General features: G+C 49.5%; 1 protein-coding gene across 2 annotated transcripts in view; it reads right to left on the reverse strand.

Moving 5' to 3' along the window:
- ANO2 (anoctamin 2) overlaps window positions 1-25,902 on the reverse strand; it is a 395,453-nt gene that overhangs the window by 351,114 nt on the left and 18,437 nt on the right. For both annotated transcript variants that reach the window (XM_054444248.1, XM_054444249.2), the window contains 2 exons: window positions 20,333-20,517; window positions 18,754-19,080 (listed from right to left, as the gene is read on the reverse strand). In XM_054444248.1, coding sequence (XP_054300223.1) covers window positions 18,754-19,080; window positions 20,333-20,517 — 512 coding nt within the window. The remainder of the gene's footprint in view (window positions 1-18,753; window positions 19,081-20,332; window positions 20,518-25,902) is intronic.

Here is a 25,902-nt window from a genome sequence, read left to right on the forward strand (position 1 = left end):
GAGAGGAAACATCCCCTTCCACTACAGCATAGTAAGAAAGCTACAGTGCACCTCACTTCAAATAAACTTGACATCTGAAAGTCCAGGATTAAAAAGTAGATCAATTAGGTTGCTTATTCACTTTTTTAAAAAACTCATGATAACAAGCTATATTAATACACTTAAATTTGGATGTGAGATTTAAGAATGGCATTCAAAATAGCTAGGCTGGACAAGATGGTTCATGCCTTTAATCCCAGCACTTTGAGTGGCTGAGGCAGGAGGATGGCTTGGAGTCAGGAGTTTGAAATCAGCCTTGGCAATATAGTGAGACCCCCATCTCTACAAAAGAAAAATTTTAAAATTAGCTAGGCATGGTGGCATGTGCCTATAGTTCCAGCTACCCAGCCAAGGCAGAGGAAGACTTGAGCCCAGGAGTTAGAGGCTTCAGTGAGCCATGATCGCACCACTGCATTCCAGCCTGGCCAACAGAACAAGACTCAATCACAAAAGAAGGGAAGGGAAGGGAATGGGAGCGGAGGGGAGAGGAGGGAAGAGGAAGGGAGGGGAGGGAAGGGAAGGGGAGGGGAGGGGAGGGAAGGGGAGGGGAGGGGAGGGAAGGGGAGGGAAGGGGAGGGGAGGGGAGGGGAGTTCTAGCTCAAACCAGGGCACAAAGGTGGATGACTTATCGATGGACCCAGGAATGCAAAGGTCTCTATGATTTTAGCTGAGTCTTCCTAGGGACCATCCAGCTTCCTGGTGAGGTATACAACATGGGGGTCTTAGCTCTTGGAAGAGCTTTAGAGACTCTAGAAAGAAGGAAGGACAAAGGCTGCTGTCTTTCTGAATGCAGATTCTCCACAGCACCGGACAATCGGGCAGTGTTGAAGTCTCATGCTGGTCTGTAAAGCCAGGCCAGAAGAGGAACTGGGAATAATCAGGATGGGAGATTATATCCAACTTACAGGTGGGTCATCCCAGAGGCCAAAAAAAGACAAAAGAGTTTGAGGGATCTTTGGACCTGATATTAAGAAACTCTAAGAACAGCTAATCCTGAGCTTCTGATATATGTCAGGCACTACACTGGGCTCTTTAACATACATTATATCATTTAATTATTTGTTTCCTGGACAAATATTAAGCACCCACTATGTGCCATCCTTCTTCAAAACAATTCAGCCAGATTACTTTTACAGAGAAGAAAACGGAAGTGATGTGAAGTATCATATAATTTCCCCACGGTTATATGTCCTCTAGCGGCTCAGCTGAAATTCACATTCCGGCCGGCATTCTCACTGTGCTTTACACCAGAACATTCTTCTTCAAGAAACCTTCCCCGCTCTGCCACTCTTGGTTCCAAGCATTACAGTAAGACAGCTAGGATGTGCAAAGGGGTGTGTGTGTGTGTGTGTGTGTGTGTGTAGACAGCAAGGTCTGTGCAGACAATTCGCAATTATCCAAACTGGCAGAGATGATGAGTGCTACCACAGGTAAACCACAGCCCTTTGGTCCTTTGGTCCTTTGGTCCTGGAGGGATTTGTACTCTGCATTTGAGAGTGGAAGATCCCAGCATATCTGTGTAATTCAGCTTGGTTTAGGCTAAGATTAATGACTGAATTAGCTCCCACTTCTGAGCATCCTAGCAGCAGGAAGGGGTGACCCAGAATGCAAGAGGTGGTGAACAGATTAAGCACTCACCCTCCATGAGTAGCCCCCATATGGAGGAAACCCACACATGTACATGGGTCATCCTGCATGACCCTGGGCAACTTCCTGCCTTCTGCTTTCTTCGTTAAACACTGACCTCCCCAAATGTGCCCACCACATGATCATGCTCTTTCTTCATCCCAGAGCAATGCAGGCCTCTGAGCTTCAAGAGTGTTCCAGCCCAAATGTTGCCTAGTTGCTGCAGCATTAGTCTCCAATGTAAGCAGCTTATGGAAGCTGGAGTAAAGAAGGGGGGACTCCCATCTGGGACCATGGTCCTTGAAAAAGGAAAGAGCCAATATGATGTGATTTCCAGAACCTGCTCCACCTGCTGGTGCCCAATACACCACCATTCACCTAAGGCTTTGATCCCTGAGAAAAATGCAGCTGCCGCAAAGCAGGGTTACACTGAAGGGTCTGAAGGAGTGGGATTGGAAGGAGGGAGAGTGATGGGAAACCACACGGAAGGGAAGCCACACAAGAGGAAGACTGAGTGTGCCCAGGGCAGACGCCTCGCAGGCCCACCATCACCTCTCCTGATGCCTGTAGCAGGAATGAGCAGCACACACACCTGTGGGTTTGTCCCAGTACTGCTTCTGGGGGGAGCTGACATTCCACGCCGTCCTGTCCTCCCTGCCAGAGCCCCAGGTGGCTCCAGGCACCATAAGGCCCTGACACGCCACAGCACCTGATGCTCCTTCCCAATCTTCAAATTTCACAGCGTCATCCTCTAGCCTTGCTCCCCCTGGGAAGCCTTGCTACCTCTCACCCCTGCCGGCTGGCTCCAGACCCATACACCTGTCTCAGGGGCAGTCCTGAGCAGATTGATTCTCACCACAAACACAGCCCAAGGGTAATTAAAAGGTATCTGCAGGGATCCAGCTCTTCCCCAACCCACAACCTCCCACCTAGGCTGATAGGAGGGAAGACAGGATCAGCAGAACAAAGGGAACAGGGAACAAAATGATAAGAAGAGGATACTCTCAAGTTCAGAGGTATTCTTCTCCTCCCCTGAACTTTCTTAAGTGGCTGACAATCCAAACAGTGGACTCTAGGACTCCCCATTCCCCATGCCAAGCTCAGATGGCAGGAACCTCATCCCTGGAGAGGGAGGACGTGGCAGCGACTGAGAGCTCAGGCTCAGGGTCTGAATCCGTCTCTGGCAGCAAGGGTTCCCAGGGGGATGAGACTGGGGGATGACGCCGAAAGAACTGAAGGGAGCACCAGGGGCTGTTGCGTGTCAGGGCCGTGTGGCGCCTGGAGCCACCTGGGGCTCTGGCAGGGAGGACCGTGTGGAATGTCAGCTCCCCCACCACCTCAGGGGGCAGTGCTGGGATGACCCTGATCAAGTTATGTAACTTTGGTTTTCTTATCTGCAAAATAGGGGCAGTGGTAGTATATGCTTCATGGAGTGGTCTTAAAGATTAAATGAGTTACTTTATGTTGCTAGCACGGTAGAAGCATCTCTCTTTTTTCTTTTTTTTAGATGAAGTCTCGCTTTGTCACCCAGGCTGGAGTGCAATGGTGGGATCTCGACTCACTGCAAGCTCTGCCTTCTGGGTTCACGCCATTCTCCTGCCTCAGCCTCCCGAGTAGCTGGGACTACAGGCACCCGCCACCAAGCCCAACTAATTTTTTCGTATTTTTAGTAGAGACGGGGTTTCACCACGTTAGCCAGGATGGTCTCGATCTCCTGACCTCGTGATCTGCCCGCCTTGGCCTCCCAAAGTGCTGGGATTACAAGCGGAGCATCTCTTATTACTAATAACTTCAAAAGCAGAAAAGTACAGTGATCAGAGAGGGAGGTGCCCAAGATTCATGAGGCCCCAGTGGCAGGAAAGAGAGAGCAGGTATTCCTGGCAACACTGAATAGGAAATTCCTGATGACTGGAAAAGTAAGATCCCACCACCAGAGAAGCCTTCAGGACAAGGAGACAGTTCCTGACACACTGTCCCTAGGAAATAATGTCTGTGTCTTTTTTCTGAAGAGCCCATGACAAATCCAAGTCCATGACAACAGTAATCACTATGACCTTGGAATCTGCCCAATGGCACAGAGCCAGAGAGGGTTGAAAGAAAGAAGAGAAGGCCAGAACTAGAGAAGAAGGAAGGGTGGAAAGATAGAAAAAAATCTGTTAACACCCCAGGGCTCAACCTCTTTCCCCAACAGCTCACCAAATCCCCAAAACATTGGACCAGAGGACAGCCTGTTCAGGGACTCAGGTTTACCCCACAGGTCTCCTCTCTCTCACCTTCTCTCCCCCATCCCTTCATCCCACCCCGGCTTCTAGCTTTGCTCTCTTCGGGTGTCTCCTCAGGGTGGGTGGCTCTGAGCGGGCTGCAGATTGCTGTGGTGTTTTCTTCCCAGACTGAGGAAGGAGATGGGAGAACCAAAGGCAATACTGCTGTTGAATGCCAGGCAGGAATCGGAGAAGGTTTCAGTGCAGGAAAAGGATGCACAGAGATCCCAGGCTGCTATAAGTGGGGGCAGGGCTAGGAGAAGGCACCAAGGGCTTCCTCTCCAGTTGGCCTTCCCTGTCAACTCAAGCTCCTGGGCATCTCTGCCTCCCTGGAGCAACTCTACAACATATTATCTTTGCTATGCGTTATGCTTTGAATCATTCAACAAACAGCACTAAAGGCTATTATACTATCAATGTGTCACACATTGTTAAAAAAAAAAAAAAAAAGAGGCCATCCATGGTGACTCACACCTGTAATCCCAGTACTTTGGGAGATGGGAGGATCACTTGAGGCCAGGAGTTCAAGAGCAGCCTGGTCAACAGCATAGCAAGACCCTATCTCTATTTTTCAGAAATAAAATAAAGGCCGGGTGCAGTGGCTCACGCCTGTAATCCCAGCACATTGGGAGGCCAAGGCGGGCAGATCACGAGGTCAAGAGATCGAGACCATCCTGGCCAACATGGTGAAACCCAGTCTCTACTAAAAATACAAAAATTAGCTGGGCATGGTGGTGCGCACCTGTAGTCCCAGCTACTCGGGAGGCTGAGGCAGGAGAATCACTTGAACCCGGGAGGCGGAGGTTGCAGCGAGCCAAGATCACACCACTGCACTCCAGCCTGGTGACAGAGTGAGACTCTGTCTCAAAATAAATAAATAAATAAAGATAAAAAAATAAAATAAATAGAAATAAAAATAAATCAGAAAGACACAGTCTCTGTTCTAAAAGTCCTCAATCCATCCAGAGGCAAGCATAGTTCTAGAAGGTGTACTAGGTGCTTTGGTAATGTTGCCCAAGTACAGAATGAGGGGCATTAGATGATGGATGGATGCAACATAGCATCAAATAACATTTTTAAATAACAAGAAAGTCCCTTTTCAATTATCCTGCAAAAATAAAGTCTCCGTTTGTTTCCAATATGTCTTTAACCTCTCTGATGCTAGCTAAGCTTCCTTTTCAACAAAGAATAAGCAGGCCCCAGTCTCAGATCTCCTGCAGCCAACAGTATCCAGCTAGAAATGAATGATGTCATTTTGTTTCAGTTGTGCCTATCTTTATAATTATTGTCTATCTGTTGGCCAGTGATATTGGTTCTCCATTTCTGATAATGATAGAATATTTCCCTTTAAAATAAATTTAAGTTTCAAAAGTGAGCCAATTTAACAAAAATATTCAGCAAATAATAGTCCAGATAGTAAATGGCTATGCCTAAAATTATGAATCTAGTAAGCAGTGGTATTCAAACTCATAATCATGGTATTCAAATAACTGGTATTTGTGAAACCTTTTACTCTGGGAGCCCAGAAAAGAGGCAATTGGCATATATGCCTTGAACTGTTAACTCTCTGTTCATGAATTTTCTAATTTCCTAACAAGACAGTAAACTTCTGCACCTTCTCCCTTTAGGGATGCCTAATCCACTCATCAGGCAGTTTCATTCATTCAGAAAATAGGAAGGAAATTCAACTCAGCCCATAAAGTGGGGGGAAAAAAAAAAAGAAAATTGAAGCACAAAGGTAGACAGGGTGGGAGAGCCAACTTTGGCTTATTTTATGACACATTATAATTCATGAAGTATTTCGCCCATGAACAGTGTGGGCTACAGATCCCAGATAAGAAAATAGACCCAGCATGGCTAAGAACCTTGCACAAAGACACACATCAGTGAACCTGGCCCTTCACTCTCCATACCCTAAGTTCTTCTTGCTACATCATGCTCCTGGGGAGCCCAGTGGGGAAGGCAGCTCCTACACATACCACTGATGCTCTCAGCCTTCAGCAGGCAGAGCTGGGATGCCAGACCCTGCTCACAGGCATGGCCTGAGTTGGTCTGAATGCAACCTCCCCAACTCCACAATGCACCGTGAGAGCAGTACATAGCAACACACACAAACTCGTAACCACGCACGGGCAGCGTGTGCAGAGAGCCAGCAGCAAACCCACACCAGCTCCGAGGACCCTGGGGCTTCCACTCTGAAGCCTTTGGGGACTCCCATGTCTGCACAGAACAACAGAATAGCACACCCATCAAATTCCACTCCTTCTGTTTCCTGTTCCTGAAAAGGTGCTAAGACTCACAGGTCTTCTCTGAGGCCTGAGAAGCCTTCACCCTCCAATGGCCTGTGGATGAGCTAAGTGTAAGTTCCCTGGGCTAGAAGAGCCCAGAAAGAACAGATAAACAACACTGGCTAAAATATCCACAGTCAAATAGACCCCAGCCCTTACCACCTGAGAATAATCAATTCCTGAGTGGAAACTCAACAAGGCAGTAATACGAATACCAGCAGTCACCCTATCCAAGCCGAGAGTCCGACTGCCCAGGGTGCTGGGCTGGACAGAAAGTCCAACTGCTGGCCACAGTGGAGTGGTTTGCAGTAGCCGAGACTCCCAACCCAGTGATGCTCAAGGAATGGTAAACACATTCTGGGAGACATCAGAATGGACCCAGGGTTCCCTAGGAGCCATTAGGCCATAAATGGCAATTTCCATGAATCATCATGGAACCCTCTGACTTCAGCTAAGCTCCTGGGCAAGCCAAGAGAGGTAAGAGAAGATGAGGCCTCCTAAGTGCATCTGTCCCGCTCAGCAGACAGTGACACAGCTAACAGCCCCAACAGCTGCTCTTCCTTTTGCTTCCATTGTAACTGTTGCTTTGTTTTCCCTTACAATTGTGTGCACAGAACAGGGAAGGCAGGGAATAAGTGGGGTGCACCATTGCTTGTATTGGTGCCTGAATGTAAACAGGAGCATTATCTCCTCTGGAGAATGGCCTTCACTCCACACAGATTCATGAGTCCACTCAGAACAAGAGTCATCGGCCTTTTGAGCAGAATGCATCATTACATGCTGTAGGTCCACAAAATAGCAGAGCAGGAAGGGGCCTTGGAGACTGGTGGGAGCTAGGAGAACACGCACAGGTCATGATGCTGTTTGCAAGATCCTTTACAAAGGTCCTTAAAGTACCGACATGCTTAATTCCACCATTAAAACTAGGAACAATTCTGTAGAAAAACCCACAACCCAAACTAAGCCTAGAAATTAAACATGATCGGCCAATTCCACATGCTCCCATTAATATTCTCTCACTTCTCACCCACTCCTTTTGCCCTCAACAAGTACTTACTGGCAGGCAAGGAGTAACAGCTTCCAAAGGTTTAACAAAAAGATATGTTAGAACAACTGCAAATTGAGAAAACTATCTTTATTCACGTTACTTTTTAGTAAATTGCAAAAACATTATCAATTTTTTTATTTTGGTATAGACTACCTTAGTCCAAGTCATGGGAAGACAGTACTGTCAGATACACAGCTGGAGAATCCCTGATTTCACACCCAACCTTCTCTTTTTCCAGAATAGAAGTCGAGATCCAGAGAGAAGCCAGTTGGCAGCAGACAAGGTCCTAGAACCCAGGTCTTCCAGTGCTCAGCTCCCTTCTTGGGTTCAGGCACACCATGGACTAAATGACATGCTTCCAAAGCGCAGATAGCCGTGCACATGGAGAGGCAGCTGCACAGCAGCACACAGGAGCCCAGCACCATCCCGTGCCCCACAAGTGCACCTGCAGCAGGACTCCTCAGGAGCCCTCTCTGGGCAGTGCGTGCCCAGAGAGCAGGCAGTGGGCGTTCCTATTTGATCTCCCTTCATACAGCAGCCAGGCAGGACTGCCATGCTCTACCTAAGGCTTCTCCTAGGCTTTGGGGAATATGTTCAAGGGCTTGTAGGCATTTTGTGGCCATGGAACGGAACCTCAGCACAGTAAGATGGAATCTATGGACCCTACTCAGAATGTTTTTAAATGTATAAAATAATTATCCAAGGCAATAAGGAGACTAAATGTATAGAAATAGAGTTATCCAAATAGTTAAACACAAATTTGTGATATAGTAATAGACTTCCTTCTCTGTTAACACATGAAATAATGAGACCTAGAGACACATCTAAAAATTGGCATAATTTCTAAGTAGAAATGAGCATAATTTGTTTTCGAGATCTGTGCAACAAATTTGATGTGATACAAATCTATGTGTTTGTTGTTGTTGTTTTGTTTTTTGAGACAGTCTCACTCTGTCAACCAGGCTGGAGTGCAGTGAGTGGCGCAATCTCGGCTCACTGCAATCTCTGCCTCCTGGGTTCAAGCGATTCTCGTGCCTCAGCCTCTGGAGTAGCTGGACTACAGGCACGTGCCACCAAGCCTGGCTAATTTTTGTATTTTCAGTAGATACAGGGTTTCGATCATGTTGGCCAGGCTGGTCTTGAACTCCTGACCTCAGGGGATCCACCCATTTAGGCCTCCCAAAGTATTGGGATTACAGGTGTGAGCCACAGAACCTGGCTTCTGTGTGTTATTTCTATTAGTGACAGTCATAGGAACTCATCTAAATCTAGGTTTTTGCCTATATCATTAATTGAAGTAAATACTAAATGTCAGTTAAATGTTGATGAAAATAAAGATGTAATTTTCTATCATTCGAGTTTGTGGATTCTACCCCTGAATTCTATCCACAAAACCCTCAAGATTCAAGAACCCTTGATGCTGTCATATGGCCCCAGGAGTTATCAGATATAAGCACCCTAAGAAGCTGTCCAGGGGTAGCAGGGAGACTCTGTGTGCAGTGAAGGAGGACACTTAAGGCTGAAGTGGCCCAAGAACCACCCTCATCATCTGTCAAGCCCAGATATAACCATTCTGCATCCTCAGACCTCAAAGCCTTAAGGACTCTGTCTACCATGTACACCACCCAATTCAGCTAAACCTTTCAAACTTGCACAGTCCACGCCAGCATCTCAGCATCCTGAGGGTGAATTCTTCCTGGAGATCTGACAAGGGTAGGAAACACAGCTCACCCACTCCTGCTGGACCCCAGCATCTGGGGGCAGGGAGAGGGAAGGTGATTTCACCCAGACCTTCCAAACAGAGTTAAGCCTTCCCAGTCCGTCAGACCATTGGTCACCCTCCCAGGACTCTTTTCTCACCTCTGTTACTGCACTTTTAGACCCTATTTGATTCTCCCAGGTCAGGTCTGCTTCCCTTGAAAGCAGGGGCCATGTCTTATTCACCTCGGCATCCTCAGCTCCCAGCCTACCCAGGACCCAGCACCTAGTAGGTGCTTAGTAAATGTCTGCTACATGAAAAGCAGGAGAGAGGGGCCAGAGACTGAGCCTGGCAGGTCCCTCCTGGCAGCTGCTTTACAGCTGCTGTGACTGCCCAACCAGCCCCAGACCAATAAAGACCCTGAATTTATCAAGTGACGAATGCAGAAGGGCTTTCCTTCTCAACGTGTGTCTCAGAGCCCAAAACATCTAGCAGTGCCATGAAGAGGGATAATTAGCAAGATAGAGACCAACTGTCCCCCGAGTCTCTCTTCACCAAATGCAGACATTGATGTGAATGACAGTAGGAAGCACGGGTGATATTCAAGATATTTAACAACCAGCATAACACATTGCGAATCACGGCAGGCACCAGCCACGAACACCAGGTACAGTCATACCAGGAATACCAGTCGGATAGGGAGATAATAACTTTGCTAGGAGGAAGACAGACTAGCGCAAGGAAGCCAGACTCCCTTAGCTTGTCTGCATAGACTCTATAATGTCAGTATTTAATCTGATTAAGGCATTAACCAGCAGTCTGACCTTGGGCCAGTCACATACTCTCTCTGGGCTTCAGTTCCCACTCTAAGATGAAATTAAAAGAAATTATCTCAAGCTGTTACAACTATAATGTCCTATGATGCCATCTTCTCACACATCACAGTTGGCACCTGGTAACAAAGAAAATCAGCAAAGCACACAGCTGGCTAAGGTGATGCACAGACCAGAAACCCTTGACAAGGACAACCGTGACATTCGCTGAGCCGTGCCATCTGGTACTGCAGTTTGGGATATGGCAGATCAAAGCCCAGAAACCTCCTTCCAGCCCCTTTTGAGGAATCCTAGAGATCTCCAGAAGCACCCTGTCAGTTGGTAAAAGACTCCAGACATAAAGGACTTGGAAAAGAGCCACACCCAGCTCCCTTCCTCCTCCGTGTAAACCCTCAGCCTGCTTCTCACTAGACCCACTGCCCAGTTTTGTGCAAAACCTGGACAGTGCTCATCTCTGTGACTGGGTGAGCGCCACCCCCTGGGGAGTATAAGAGAATAAAGAACAAGAGGAGCAGAAGCAAGGAGACCTTGTTTCAAGGCCCAGCCCTGCTACTCGCCCGCTTGACAAGGTGCTTTACGTTTCCTAGTCGGTGAGAAAGGGCATCAGCTGCTCTAACCTCCTCAGGGTTGGGGAGGTTGGGGTGGGGGGTGCTGAAATGAGCATCAGAGGAGAATGTTGAAGGTTAATGTTTTCATTATAGAGTCTTTGAAGATGGAAATAGACATGTACCTGGATTTGGGGGCTTGGAGGCTTGCCTTGCCCCTCCCTGCTTTCCCTGTGCATCCCCACCCCAGGCTGCCCGGAGGCGTCCCCTCTGAGATCAAATCCAGCCAGCCCTACTGTGCCTCTCTCTCTCAGCTGTGCGGTCCCAGGGGCAGGCAGGGCCTGCAGAGTTCTTTGTTGTGTTCCCCAAAGATCCCTCGGGGTAGGAAAGAGGCAAGGGAAAAGCCCAAGGTCCCAGCCTGCTGCCTCGGGGTGGGACAAGTGGGACAGGAACACAGCCAAGGCCAGGGGGAAATCATCACATGTTCCCCAGTCATTAGTGTGAGCAGCAGCGGCATAACTGTTCCTACACTCAGGAGAGCATGGCAGCATCACGAATAAACAGTAGAGATGAGGGCATCATTAAAACCCATATTTGCATTTTCCCTGCATTTGCTATATCCTTTCCTAGGAACACAAGCCCCCATCCCACTCCAGAGGAGAAAATAGCCTCATTTTATAATGGAGTCAATGGGGGCCTGGAGATCCCCATCCTATAGAAATACACCACTCCCCGATCCAGCACCAGCAGCCTGCCCTCTGTGGATGTCCAAGACAGAGCAATGGGCAGGAAGGCCTCCAGGCGATGCTGTCACCCTGGAAAACCAAACAGCAAGGTTTTCCTAAGCCCTAGTTTCCCCAGCAAAGCAAAACCAAGCCAGACTTGAGAATTATAAGAGGAGAACTGCATCAAGACAAGTTTTATACAGGTAAGAGTGATGAAGACAGCGGCAAGTCTGAGTGTTCGCCCTGTGAGGCAAAGGACTGATCTGGGTCCCAAAAAATGTTCAGCCAGGGCCAGCCTGTGCTTCAGAGGCCACAGAGCAGCCTCCAGTGAGGGCAAAAAGCCCAGAGTCCAGTGGGCTCGCGGCCCTGGTGCCACACGCTCCTTCTGGAAAGGAAGAATAGGTACTCCATAAATCAGTCCCGCTTTGAATACGTAACTGCTGGCCTCTGCAGAGAATCTCCGTAAATTCTGGGGAGGGAGGAAGAGAAAACTACTATAAAGTGCTTGGTTGGTTCTCCTCGGGATGACAAGGATCCCAGAAGCTCCAAAGCTCAGACGGGGTTCAAATCCCAGCAGGACCCCTTAGTGGCAGTGTGACCTTGGCCAGGCCACTCAGCCTCTCTCCTCCAAGATGGGAATAACACCCCCTTGCAGGGTATTCATGAAGACTAAATGAGCACAAGTGAAAGCAAAACCACACGTGATGAGGCTCACAAAAGGCACTCAGAAAAGTCCGTTTTCTTCCTTAAAACTATAGATTAAATCTCACTCTAAAGACAGAATTTCTGAAAGCCACCCCCACCTCTTCCTGAAAAGGAGGTGGGAAAGTGGGATAGCGACAGAGCCCGAGAAACAGTGGCAGCTGGTTTTAAGAAAGTGAAGCCTTTGGGACGCCGAGACAGGTGGATCACACAGTCAGGAGCTGAAGACCAGCCTCACCAACATGGTGAAACCCTGCCTCTACTAAAAATACAAAAATTAGCCAGAAGTGGTGTTGTGCACCTGTAATCCCAGCTACTCAAGGGGCTGAGGCAGGAGAATCACTTGAACCCGGGAGGCGGAGGTTGCAGTGAGCCAAGATTGCACCACTGCACTCCAGCCTAGGCAACACAGTGAGACTCCATCTCAAAAAAAAAAAAAAAAGAAAGAAAGTGAGGCGACATTCTGATTTTCTCAGTCCTCTCCGCTAAATGGGCCTCACTGGGAGGGCACGATGTCACACACCCAAGTTATCCCCCTTTGTCTCAGTGCTGCAATTCAGGTTGAGATGCCAGACATCCAGGCTCTGCCAGACCTACAGGGTGAGGAGTCAGGGGTCAGAGACATCTCATGGCATAGGAGGAGGGAGTCTCCTCTCTGCAGAGAAAGGATTTGGGCCATTCCTGGATTTGCACCTGATACCGAGACAGAGAGGGGAGCTCCACCTCCCGAAAGCAGCTGTGGGCCCCCAGGCTTCCCTGATGGTATGCTGTCCCTCCCAAGAACAGCCCGCAGACCTGCTGGCGATGCCAGGCCATGCTGAATTTTAAAGCCAACTTCTGCTATCAGTTCCCTGGTCCCCCAATCTCAAGAAAGCCAGCCCCTAGTAAGGGGGCACCTGCCCTCCCTGTCATGCCGTCTTCTCCATTTCCAATTTCAGCTATCTGGCTGCCCGCAAGGATGAAGCTTGGGGCCATGTCTGCTAGGATTTCAGGGCCTGCAAGGTGAGAGAAGGTCTTTAACTAAAAGTCTACAAACATGCCCCCCTGGCTTCCACAGGATTGCACTGTGCCTGGTTCTCAGACCCCTCCCTCAGGTACCCCTGGTGACACCCATGCACGTGAGTCTCTGCCTCTGCCCTGCTCGCTCTCTGGGTCAAAGCAGGAGGTTTCTTTAAGAGAGAGTGGGAGGAGGTGGGCCGACCAGACCTCCCCAGAGCTGTGTCAGAGCCTGTTCAGCTCACCCACTCGCAGTCCCACCAGGACTACAGGGAACTCTCTGGACACTCAAGGCTGGGGCAGTCTCCTGAACTGCTTAAATTAGCCTCCCACTCTGACGCAATGCACAGCACCAACAGGTGGCCCTCATTTATATGAATTGGTAGTGAAGGTGCAGATGTCTCTGTCACCCGTAAGCATCTCCAACGATGTCTTTAAATGAAATTCTAATGAAATGGTCAAACTAAGAAAGCAAATGTTCATACTTGAAAGAAAATTTAGTATTTTATCAAATGACATATAAAGACATTTGATAAAATACTGAATTGTCTTTAAAACATGAACATGGACAACATCAATACATGGAAATATGCACAAAAAATGAAAAAGTGAAATGCCAAATGGAAGGTATGCACCAATTATCATCCTGTCAAAAGCATGCCCAGGTATCAAGGAGGGTGGGAAGTGAATTCTCTGATATTCAAACAGAGTTCAGTGGATGCGAAGTTCTTTTGATCTGTAAGGCTAAGTGAATCATTTTTAATGGGTCTCTGATAGGAACCCATTGCTCTCCATTTGCCTTCAAGTCAATGAACCCAGAGCCTAAAAGATAGCCCAGCTCAGAAGGGTGGGACAGCTGAGCAGGTGGGGCCACCGCACCTACTCCAGACTGCCACCAGGTGCGGTCAAGCAAGTCTCCCTTCTCCTGTGAGGCCCCCATTCCAGGCTGCCGCTCACAGCCAAGGCCAAGCGTCTTAACGTGGTGAGAAGTTGTTCAGAACCTCACAGGCTCCAGCTGATGAATCTCCAAGCACGGTTTAACACCAACATGGCATGGAGGGAGCGGCGGATATCACAGAATGCTGGCCCCAAAGGAGGCGACGATTCATTCTCCATCCTTTTCTGCAGTGGCACACAACTGGAAGCAACCTAAGTGTTCATCATTACTAGGGGAGTGACTAGGTACACTGTGGTGGCTGCAAACGGCTCACTCATTAAAATAATGGAGTCTGGCCAGGCACTGTGGCTCACCCCTCTAATCCCAGCACTTTGGGAGGCTGAGGTGGGTGGATCTCTCGAGGTCAGGAGTTCAAGAACAGCCTGGGCAACATGGTGAAGCCCCGTCTCTACAAAAAATACAAAAATTAGCTGGGCATGTTGGCACACACGAGTGGTCCCAGCTACTCAGGAGGCTGAGGCATGAGGCAGGAGGATCACTGGCACCTGGGAAGTTGAGGCTGCAGTGAGCTGAAATCACACTGCTGCAATCCAGCCTGGGTGACAGAGTGAGGCCTGGTCTCAAAAATAAATAAAAATAAAATAATGGAATCAATGTACATGCAGAATATGAATGGATCTGAAAAATAAAGTGCCAGAGAAAAAAGTGAAAAACAGAATGGGCTATAAAATAGTATCTTCTATGTAAATTAAGAATGCATACAGTTCTGAGAAACTGTCACCACCAAGAGAAGTCTAAGGAGACCTGACAACTCTGAATAGAAAAATCGTAGCAGGTTAAAAAAAAAAAAAAAAAAAAAGGCAGCAATAAGGAAATCTGAATAAAGTGTGAATTTTAGTTAATGATAATGTGTCAATATTAGTTAACTGTAACAAATGTATCCTATTAATGTAAAGTGTTAATAATACAGGAAACTGGGAATGGGGTAGATGGAAACTCTCTGTACAATCTTCCAATTTTTCTGTAAGTCTAAAACTGTTCTATACAATAAAGTATTTTTTTTAATTAAAAAAAAAACACTATATCTTTTCCAGAACGATGATGCATTGGAATGACTGCCTGCGAGGTAGCAGGCAGTGCAGAGTCAGAGGGAGATTTAAATAAATAACCCAAGAGTTATTGTGCAGACCAGTGACAGTAATGTGCCATGGCTGAAAAGTAGAGTAAACTCAACGCTTTGCACGCGAGGTCCCAACACTGATCATAATAACTATCTTTTGGAAGACAGAGACAACACTGCAAGACAGCAGGCCACAATGAAAGGTGGAGGCTCTGATGACAGGGACGCTGGGAGAGGCTGTGCCAGCCTCATGAAGAAGTGTCGAGTGGCCTTGAAGCCATGGGTAGGGGCTGAGAGGGAGGAGTCTGGGTGGTTATACAACAGGAACAACAACCCAGGACCCCAGTCTAACACTGATCAGTCCCAAGAGCCATCTCTTTGCCCTCCAAATTCCCAGCCAAAGCGGGGAACATCTGACAGAAACCAGAATGAAGCATGGTGGGGAGACAGGGGCAGCCGAGATGGGCAGTGGTGTTGAGAGTAGCATTAAGGTGGCCAGGACCGTTACATTTTAATTTCAGATCCACAGTAAATAATTTTTAGTGTACGTCCCCAATATTTCATTGTACATGCTAAGAAAAAAAAAGTATTCATTGTTGAACTGAAATTCAAATTTAACTAGGCATGCTGCATTTTTGTTTGCTAAACCTGGCAACTGTAAATAATAATAATAGCAGTAATATTCTTTGTTAGTGTTCTAGGTACTTTATTTAGTTACCTTGTTTCATCTTCATAATAACCCAGTGAAGAAGGTACTGTTATTATTATTCTCTTTTTTCTTTTTTGGAGACGGAGTCTTGCTCTGTCACCCAGGCTGGAGTGCAGTGGTGCCATCTTGGCTCACTGCAACTTCCACCAGGGTTCAGGCAATCCTCCTGCCTCAGGCTCCAGAGTAGCTGTGACTACAGATGCGCACCACCACACCCAGCTAATTTTTTGTATTTTTAGTAGAGACAGGTTTTCACCGTGTTGGCCAGGCTGGTCTCAAACTCCTGACCTCAAGCAATCCATCCGCCTCACCATCCCAAAGTGCTGAGATTACAGATGTGAGTCACTGCACCCAGCCCTGTTATTTCCTTTTTATAGACCAGGAAGCTTTACCAAAAGGATGAGGTAACCTGCCCAAGGTCATGAGCTAAGTAAGTCAGGCCCGGAATGTGAACATATGTAATTGGCCTTAAGAGCTCACCCTCTTGAGCACTGCTTCCCAACTGAGCAGCTGAGTGAAGCCCTGGCCTCTGCTCCCTAAGACCCAACAACAGAGGTATGCACTGCAGCTCCCACACTGGTAAGTTCCTGGAGCTCAGAATGCATCTTTACCTTGGAGACACCATGTTAGCAGACTCCAGCTGGAGCCACCAAGTGGCTTCAGGTTTCAAAAAGTAAAAATCAGCACTCCCACAGCAAGGAAGCCTAACACATCCCTAAGAGAGCACCCTCTTCCTACATGGGTGGAAAGACTAACCCAAGAAGAATATCTTCTGCCTTAAAGGTCTGGCAAGGCAGCACAGGCCAGCACCACGAGGCATGAGTCAGGCCACACGCCATTCTGCCTAGGGATGAGGGAAAGGAAAGGATGAATGACCTCTGGGGATCCCTTCCAGTTTGAGGAGAGCATTAACTTGAATCTTTTTTTTTTTTTTTTTTTGAGACAGAGTCTCCCTCTGTCGCCTAGGCCGGAGTGCAGTGGCACAATCTGGGCTCACTGCAACCTCCACCTCCCGGGTTCAAGCGATTCTTCTGCCTCAGCCTCCCAAGTAGCTGGGACTACAGGCAAGCACCACCACGCCTGGCTAACTTTTTGTATTTTTAGTAGAGACAGTGTTTCACCATATTGGCCAGGCTGGTCTTGATCTCTTGACCTCATGATCCTCCAGCCTCGGCCTCCCAAAGTGCTTGGATTACAGGCATGAGCCACCGCACCCAGCCAACTTAAATCTTATCAGGCAAACTTCTGATGAAAATGGCACCTCAAGCCTCAGCATGACACCTTTTAAAATCATCATAATGAGCATTTATTGAGCACCTATTATGTACCAGACATTGTGCTGAAATTTTCATTGCCCCATCTAATGATGAGGCATGTTTAAGTATAACCCAGTAAGGCAACTATTATTTTGCAGATAAGGGACCTGAGGTTCAGGGAGGTCACTCATATACCTAGCTGACACTTATTAAGCACCTATATGTGCCAGAGTCTGTCCTGGGTGCTGGGGATGTGCAGCGAACCAAACAAGATCTCTGCCTTCATGAAGCTAGTGGGAGCACAGATAAAAAACAAACAAAAAAGGTCTATCGTTGTTATTCCAGGTGGCAATGCTAAGTGTGATGAAGAAAAGTAAGGCAGGATCGAGGGACAGAGAGGGACGGGGTGGGGGTATTTTGGCTAGGATGGTCAGGGAAGATGTCAGGAAGGAGGTGACATTTGAGCAGAGACCTGAACAGAGGGAATGTGATGCACAGGTCTGAGGAAGAGTGCCCAAAGCAGAGAGGGCAATAGCACAAAGACCTGAGGTCAAGGTGATCAGCCCACACCCAAGATGAGGCCCATGACCTGGAGGAGGGTAGGGAGGGTGGGAAGGGCAGGAATGAGTTTGGGGGTGATGGCAGGGGAAGGTCTTTTTTTTTTTTTTTTTTTTGAGACGGAGTCTCACTCTGTCTCCCAGTCTGGAGTGCAGTGGCGCAATCTCGGCTCACTGCAAGCTCCGCCTCCCGGGTTCATGCCATTCTCCTGCCTCAGCCTCCCGAGTAGCTGGGACTACAGGCGCCCACCACCACACCCAGCTAATTTTTTGTATATTTAGTAGAGACAGGGTTTCATCGTGTTAGCCAGAATGGTCTCGATCTCCTGACCTCGTGATCCGCCTGCCTCGGCCTCCCAAAGTGCTGGGATTACAGGCGTGAGCCACCTCACCTGGCAAGGGAAGGTCATTTTTAAAGGATCACTGTGGTGTGGATAAATGGATGGATGGATGGATGGATGGATGGATGGATGGATGGATGGATGGATGGATGGATGGATGCATGGGTGGGTGGACAGATGGGTGGATGAATGGATGGATGGGTGGATATGTGTATGAATGGATTTCCATGGATTCCCTTGCACTGACCAGAGGTGAGAGTATCTATAGCTTATAGGTTGATAAAATATGTCCTATGTATGTCCCAACTCAGTTTCCAAATACATCTCAAATCAGCTCCCTCAGGGGACCCCAGACAAGTGCATTCCTTAGTGAATGAGACTGATATAGAGGAATTTTATTCCAAAATTCAACAAGGAAAGTAGGTTTTCCTCCCAAGGAAACCATATGGAGAAGGCCACCAGATGTGGCCTGAGAATGTCAAGAAGAAATTTCTTGCCTTTAATGTCTAACTAGGCTAACTCCCAACTCCCAAAGAACAGATTGGCACACCACCACCACCCCACCACTACTATCTGGAATCCCCTAATCAGGACCACTAGCAACACAAGACTCTTTCTCAAGTCCTTGGCAAGAAAATCTGGTTTTTCCAGGCCAGGCTCAGTGGCTCATGCCTGTAATCCCAGCACTTTGGGAGGCTGAGGCGGGTGGATCACAAGGTCAGGAGATTGAGACCATCCTGGCTAACACGGTGAAATCTCGTCTCTACTAAAAAAAAAATACAAAAAAATTAGCCGGGAATGGTGGCGGGCACCTATAGTCCCAGCTATTCGGGAGACTGAGGTAGGAGAATGGCAGGAACCCAGGAGGCGGAGCTTGCAGTGAGCCAAGATCACGCCACTGCACTCCAGCCTTGGTGACAGAGCGAGACTCCATCTCAAAAAAAATTAAAAAAAAAAAAAGAAACAAACAAAATCTGGTTTCTCCAGCAGGAAAAAAAGTCCACCTGCCAGAATAAAGCCTAGGCTCTCTGTCAGGTGGCACTGCTCACTAGGAGCCCGGTTCTGTGGTACCATTCCATCTCCAAGTCCCTGGCCACCCACCTGACTCACCTCCAAGTCCTTCTCAAGCTCCAGTCCAGCCTCCATCAGATTGTGCTCAAATTCCTCCCGCTGCTCCTTCCTCTCCTCCTCCAGGGCATCGAGCGGCCCCAGCTCAATGTCACCCGGGCCCCCAGCATGAGGCTCCTTGCCTGTCTCCCCATTGGAGACAATAGCCAGCGAGTGGCCAGGGAAGCCTTGGGCCAGGTGCGCCCCGCGTTTCCGATAGTGGTAGGCGAGCACATAGTCGACCTTCCTCTGATTGTCATGGACGTGCATGCGGTTAAGACGGGCCTCCAAGGACACAGGCTCATTGGCATCCAGATAGTTGTTGATGACCTGGCCAGAGAGAGAGGAGAGGCAGGGCAAGGTCTGGTGAGTAAGGGGTGAGAAACAGAGGAGGCTGATCTATGCTCTGGGCTCAGGGAAACGGACTCAGAAGCAAGCCCCTCAGGCCCAAAGGCCCCCAGTGCCCCCAGTAAAATGACTGAATGGCCTAAGTTAATCTGTCACGCCAGCTTGCAAAGCCCTCCACCCACCTGTTGACAGTCTGGGCATCGGTGCCTTCACACATGCTCCAGCATCCATGCACACACACACTCACACACAGACTGTACCTGCAGCAGCAAACCCCTCACAACCGCACCTCCTGCCTCCACACACAGAAACACACGCCCACGCCTGCACACACACATGCAAGCACCTGCAAATGCACATGCAGCCACCTCTACCCTTGTCTCCCTGCACCAGCACTCCTGCACCATACAGGTGAAGGGGCCTGTGTACACGCATATCTACCCGAGTGTGCTCTAACACACACACCCCCTTCCACAGGCACCATGGCCCACACACGCTCACCTCCTTGCAGATCTGCACCTCTGCCTGCAAATACACTACATATTTAAACACAGAATACTCACAGGCAGGTTCTCTGGATCCATTGGAACAAAGACCAATTTCTAGTCACCAGACCCGACCCCTACCCTCCCACCCACGGGAATTCACCAGGCACTATTCACAGCCCCACATCCTCCTCTCCAGCCACTGGTGAGGACCCTGTCAAAGACAGCAGCGGGGAACTGAGTTCTGCTGTCTTCCACTCCAGAGGTGGGGAGGTGGAAAGAAGAGGAGGAGAGAGAACACGATGAAGCAGGGGAGGGACCGGCCTCTCCCCGTGGGTGTTTCCCTGTTTATTACTGGTTTGAAACCCAGCTGCCTCTGCAGCCACCTGAGAGGTCACCTGGGCAACCAGATGAAGCTCCAGGCACAAGGGAGAGACTCAGAGCCACCATAGCAGAGAAGACAGTTGCTCAGGCTTGCAGGAGGGAACCAGGGGGCCTGCAGACCAACTGGCAGCATCGACTGGCGTCCCATGCCTCTTCCTTTCTTGACCCTCATCCGACCAGAACAGGGCACTGGGAAAGTGGACCTGACTTGGAGACAGAAGAGAAAAGGCCCTACCCAAACCCTAGGCCTCTCTCTTTCACGCACACACGTGCTCCCAACTGGAGGATCCCCCGGACCAGAGGCTCCTTGGGGGCCTCCAACAGGGCTGGCCTATCCCCCCACCCCATCCCCGCCCAGTACTCACAGAGCTGCTGCGGGTGCTCTCTCCACCGCAGGGCTGGCCAGGATCTCTGTTGGAACTGCCCTGCAGACCTGGGGCCCGGGGACCTGGCATTTTGAGATACTGCTGTCCATGTTTGGGGCCCTGGCCCCCTCTGGCCCCTGCCTGAGGGCTCGGCCGGCGTGGGGAGCCAGGGAGCAGGGGGATATCTGTGAGAGGGAAAGACAAGGGAGGCAAAACAGCCTCAGATGAAGGAAATCCAAGACACTGAGGTAGTGAGTGTACTCAGACACTAGCCTTGAGAAAATGGCCCATTTTGCTTCACAGCTGCCTTCTTGGTTAGTCCCTAAAACCCAGGTTCACACCGGCCACAGGGGAGGGAGCACGGAGAAGGAAGTGCGGCCCCCTGACTGCACACACATGCGCGCGCGCACGCACACACACACACACGCGCACACACACACGCACGCACACGCACACGCACGCACACACATACACACACACACGCGCGCACACACACGCACACACGCACACACATACACACGCACACACAGCGTGGAGCCACCAGCAGGAGCTCCTTCAGATCAAGGCTGTCATAATCTCTCATAATTCCCAGACAAGAAAGGGGTGGCATCGAGCAAGCCAGGGTGGTGGGGGGGCACTGCCTGGAGAGACACCTTGAATTAATACCAAAGGCTTAGGCTTTGGGCCTCTCCCGTGGCAGCAGCACCAGCCGGCACCCTGGCCAGTCCCCACCTCCCTCGGGGAGAGAGCAAGGACAGACCAAGGGGGCCCTCTGAACAACTGAACAAAGGACTATCCTCCAGTGTCCTTTCAGGGTCCTCACGCACCTGCTGCCTCTACCCAGGCCCCAGAGGTCCGCAGCCCCTTCTCGGCAGGAATGCAGGACTACTTCAGAAAAATTCCAGTGTCTCCCCTGAAGGGAAAGGTCCCCAGTAGGTGATGGAATGACCACATGTTAGAATTGGAGGGAACTGAGAGAGTAGATACTCCAGCTGCACTTTGCACAGACCCCCCTGGAACCATGAGTTGCCAAGGTCTCAGGGCAGGTCAGACTCAATCTATTCTCTCCTCTGAGAAACACTTCCTAGCAAAGCAACACAGCCAGTGCCCAGGCTTAAACCTCAGCTCTGCCACTTGCCAGCTCTATGAACTCTTTGTGCTTGTTCTCTAGCTGTAAAATGAGAATCTCAAACTTGCAGGATTGCAGTGAGAATGAGAATAAGAGATAATGCCTGCAAAGCACCCAGAGCAGTGATTAGCCTGACGGCATGTGATCAAAGGCTGTGATTAGAATTGTTAGTGTTTGCATTTTAACCTCCAAGTGAGCAGAAATAACACCTTATGCCTCCAACTCAGCCCTAAGCACCTGCTCAGTGAATGAATGAACAAAAGGCAACTCTACTGGTCTGTTGAAACAGAACTCCTGGCCCTTTGCCAACTTGTGGAGCAGCCCCTTAGGTGCTCAGCCCTCCAGCGCAGTTTCAGGGGGCCTAGAACATTCGGCCCCTGCACTTGAGAAACATAATCTCTTTATGAAGATAGAGCTGACATGCAGGAAACACAATTGTAACCAGCAGAGGAAAGCTTTCATCATTCCTTTCTATACTGTGGGCTCTAGTCCACACTGTGGGAGACCAGAAGGACTAAGTCAAAGTCGGCTTCTGGGGTAATTGAGCCAGAGCTGGGTCCTGGAGGGTGGGTAGCTTCTGAAAGGCCGGGAGGCAGGGGAGGCACTCCCTAGGGAGACAGCACAGAAGGGCAGGCGTGGGCACGCCTTGTGGGAGGAAAATGAAAACTCAGGACCCCATATCACTCTGCCGAAAGGAAAATATTAAGCTGAAAGCTGAGTCAGGCAAGACGCTGCCTTTCCTTTTGTTCCTAAGCAGACAGCTACAGATAAAAGGCTAGATAGCTCCACAGGCAGCTACTCTATATTCACCTTGTCCAAAGCGCAAGATGAATACATCATTGATAATTCCCTAACTGCTCCTTTTCTCTTGCAACATGAAGATTCCCACAGCCTCCCTCTCTCCCCCGCAGCCTGCTTTTCCCCGTTAAATATTGAAGCCCTCAAAACTATCTTTGGAGAAAGACACAGACCTCTCTTCCAACCACATCCTTAATGTTGGCAAAATAAACTAAATTGATTGAGGCCTGTCGCAGATATTTTTTGGTTTACATGTGATGGGGCTCAGGCTTAGGGCTCTAAAAAAGGGGCTTCCTCCCTTGTGCCCAATCTCACCTCCTCCCACTTCCCTTGTGCCTTCCTGCATGCCTGTCCCCCAAGTACCTGAGAACAGAACTTGGAACAGAAGGACTCTACCCCAGAGAAGACCTTGAAACCTCTAGATGCATGTCTAAAAAGCTCAAGACCAATGGATACATCACTGGGGCACATGATAAAGATGATGTTCACTCAAGGGCCACCCTGCCCTGGCAGCTACATTCAGATTTGCACCTGTGGCTCAGAGTAGCTCAGATTCAAGGGCAATGCAAAGCTTTGGTCCAGCTGCTGTCCAGGAACCACCATCCCCTAAAGGTGCCACCTGGAGTTTGAGGATGACATTCAGGGCCCTCACTAGCCATCACAGTTGCTCCCCCGGCTCGCTCTCTGACACACGGATCCGGCTGCTTGGGAACTCTGCTTCCCTTCTCTCCCTCTCCCCACAAGTGATTAGAGCACAGCACACGGTTCAGCCATCCCAGCTGTCCCAGCTCTGGAGAGGCACTCCAGGCAATAAAGACACAAGGGAGCCACCTTCAGACGTGAGAGGAAGGCCGAGGGGAACATGAATGACGCCTGCCCTCAGGAAGGGGAAGGGTGGGGCAGGTGAGCACACACCTTGAGAACTCCCTAAGAAGCTTAGAAGAGGTGAATGAGGTCAATTAGAAAGAAAGGCCGTCGTACACAGCCTGTGGAACGTGTCACCCATTTGGAAAGACTCTTTCCTTCCTTCACCGTTGCCTTGGCTCTCCTTCCACGCTGCCTTGAACAACAGATCCTTGGGTGTTCATGACTGCAATGCCATGAGGGTGGGGGCATGGCTTACCCATGTCTGGGTTGAGGAGATGGATGACCCCAAGGCTGGGGCCTGGGCCTTTCTCCATGTTCCAGCTCTCTCCCTGGGCATTCTCATCCATTCCAGAGACCTTCACTGTCACCTATTGCTGACGATGCCCAAGTTTCACTCTAACTCTTGCTCTCCTGCAGGCACCAGGTCCACACATTCCCCTGCTGGCTCAGCATCTATACTTGGATGTTTCCCAGCCCCTCAAAGTCAACATGCCCAAATCCAAACATATAATCTTCTCCAAAACAGGATTCTTTTTCAGCATTTCCTGCTCCTGCAAATGCTCCATCAAACAGTCAACGAGCTGGAAATCCAGAAGCAGCCTTGATAGCCGTTTTTCCTCATGCCCCATATCCAATTTGGTACCAATCCTATAAATTTTACCCTTGAAATATCTGCCAAACCCCTCTGTTCTTCACCCCTCCACGAGTCCCACCCTAGTGCCAGCTCTCAGCCTCCTTCACCTGGGGGACGGCAATGCCCTCCTAACAGGTCTCCCTACTCCCTGTCCCTGTTCCCCAAGAGGCAGCCAGGGGTCCTTACAAAACATCCATCTGGCCATGACACCCTCAAGAGCACAAACTTATGGGGCTCCCATGGCTCTCGGGCTGGGACCCTGCATACTGCCCCGCCAGTCTCCACCCCCTCTCCTGCTGGCTCCCTAGGGTCCCGCCATACACCTCTGCTCTAGCACACCACGCTCCCCAGCCCAGCATCCTACATGCATTCTTCCCTCTGCCTGGACCACGCTTCCCTACACACTCTTCATCTGGTTGCGGGCCACCTACTATTTTGGTCCTTAGGGACCCAGAAAATCCAAAGCAATCCATTCTTGTTTCAAAAAGCTGCTAATCAAGGTATTAAGACCAGAATATTCAGATACTACTAGCAAAGCTGATTTCCTTCCAACCTAGACATGAGTAAGGTTCCACAAGCTGGGTGGTGCAGGATTGGGAGGAGGTGCAGGCCACAAGGACCTATGTGATGTTGTTGGAGGAAGGCCTCGCCACCAGCACCCTGCCCCAAGACAAGCCCTTTCTCTGAGCTTAGTTTTTACTTCCGTGGTTGGGGGAAGGGTGTCATTATTATATCTTTTCCTCATAAAGTGAGTGTGATGATACAGTAAGAGAAAAGATCAACATTCCTTGGAAGTACATGAGCTATGAAAAATGCACAGGATAATTATCAAACCCTACTTCAGGACGTCCGTGCTGCCTCCTTCATCCGTCTCTTCTCCCCTTCATTCCAGCTGCTCTGCTTCAAGTCCCTGGAATTCCCTTTCTCTCCCAGCCCACTGCCTGCTCACCAGCCACTTCCTCCTGGAAGCTTCCCCAGACTAAGCAGGAGAAGCACTGGCTGGCTGTCCCCACCATTAGTACAAGTGGATTTACTCATCAGGGATGACCTTTAGGTATAGTCTTGGCTGTTTCATATCAGTGGCTTCAGGCAAGACCTCTGTCCCTTCTCATTGGAGCCAACCTCACCACCTCCCAGGACTGCAGGTACCTTAGGTCACTCTACAGAGGCAGATGAAGAAGGGGCAGGATCAGAGACGTTGAGAGAAAAGAACAGAGACTGAAAGATGGAGAGGCCCAAATCGCAATGAAAAAATAGGTGAAGGCTGTTTTCAGAGTCTCCCCAAACCAGTCCTTCGGAAATCTCCTTTCTGAGCCTGCCCAAAGCCCCTCCTCAGCTTCTGTGCCCCATATTCCACCCTCCACTGTCCATCTACCATCAGGGCTTCCAATGACCATTTCCTCATTTAACCACTGGCTCCTTTGCTAATCAGCTAATTTACACCAAAGTACAAACAGCCCATACTGACGTCCTGATATTGGTAAAAAGCATTTTGAAAACATTAAAAGGTTCTGCAGATGGCAGAAGCCCACATCCTGATGGGGCAGAGGTCATAGCCTGAAGGCATAATCTCTAATGGGGTGAGGGGAAGGGGGCTGAGAGGCAGGAGTTCTGGCTGGAACCTCCAAATAATGCTACATCCCCAGACAGTCTGGCAGGAACCTTCAAGGTCACTGCATAGGGCCGAGAGCTAGAAAGGCCCTTCTGAACAGGGGAGAGGGGCAGGCACAGAGTGTGGAGAGCTGGTTAAGAGTGAGAGAGGCTTGGGCATGTAGCTGACAGTGGAAACACCAAAGCCAAGGAGACCAGGAGACACAGTCAGGAGCAAGACAGGGCCAGATTGTGCAGAGAAAGGGCAGAAAGTGAGTTCACTAGGCATGGAGTGGGGGGCAAGGTGAGTCAGCAGGGACCTAGGCAGCTTCCAGAGCCTCCAAGAGAGACCAGCAGCAGGAGGAAGAGGTGTCCTGAGGCAGCTGGACTTCTGGGCAATTGGGCTTTTCCTCTGAGTTTCTCTCTTGGCATCATTACTGTCTCATTCCTAACTCCTGGTGGCTGAAGTATGAAGGGCCCTGAAATGAGGGGCCACCTCCATCCTCAACCTCCCAAAGCCACTGCTTCTAGCAAAACCAGACAGGCCCAGGG

The sequence above is a fragment of the Pongo pygmaeus genome, chromosome 10 (genome assembly GCF_028885625.2).
Source record: "Pongo pygmaeus isolate AG05252 chromosome 10, NHGRI_mPonPyg2-v2.0_pri, whole genome shotgun sequence".
Lineage (NCBI taxonomy): Eukaryota > Metazoa > Chordata > Mammalia > Primates > Hominidae > Pongo > Pongo pygmaeus.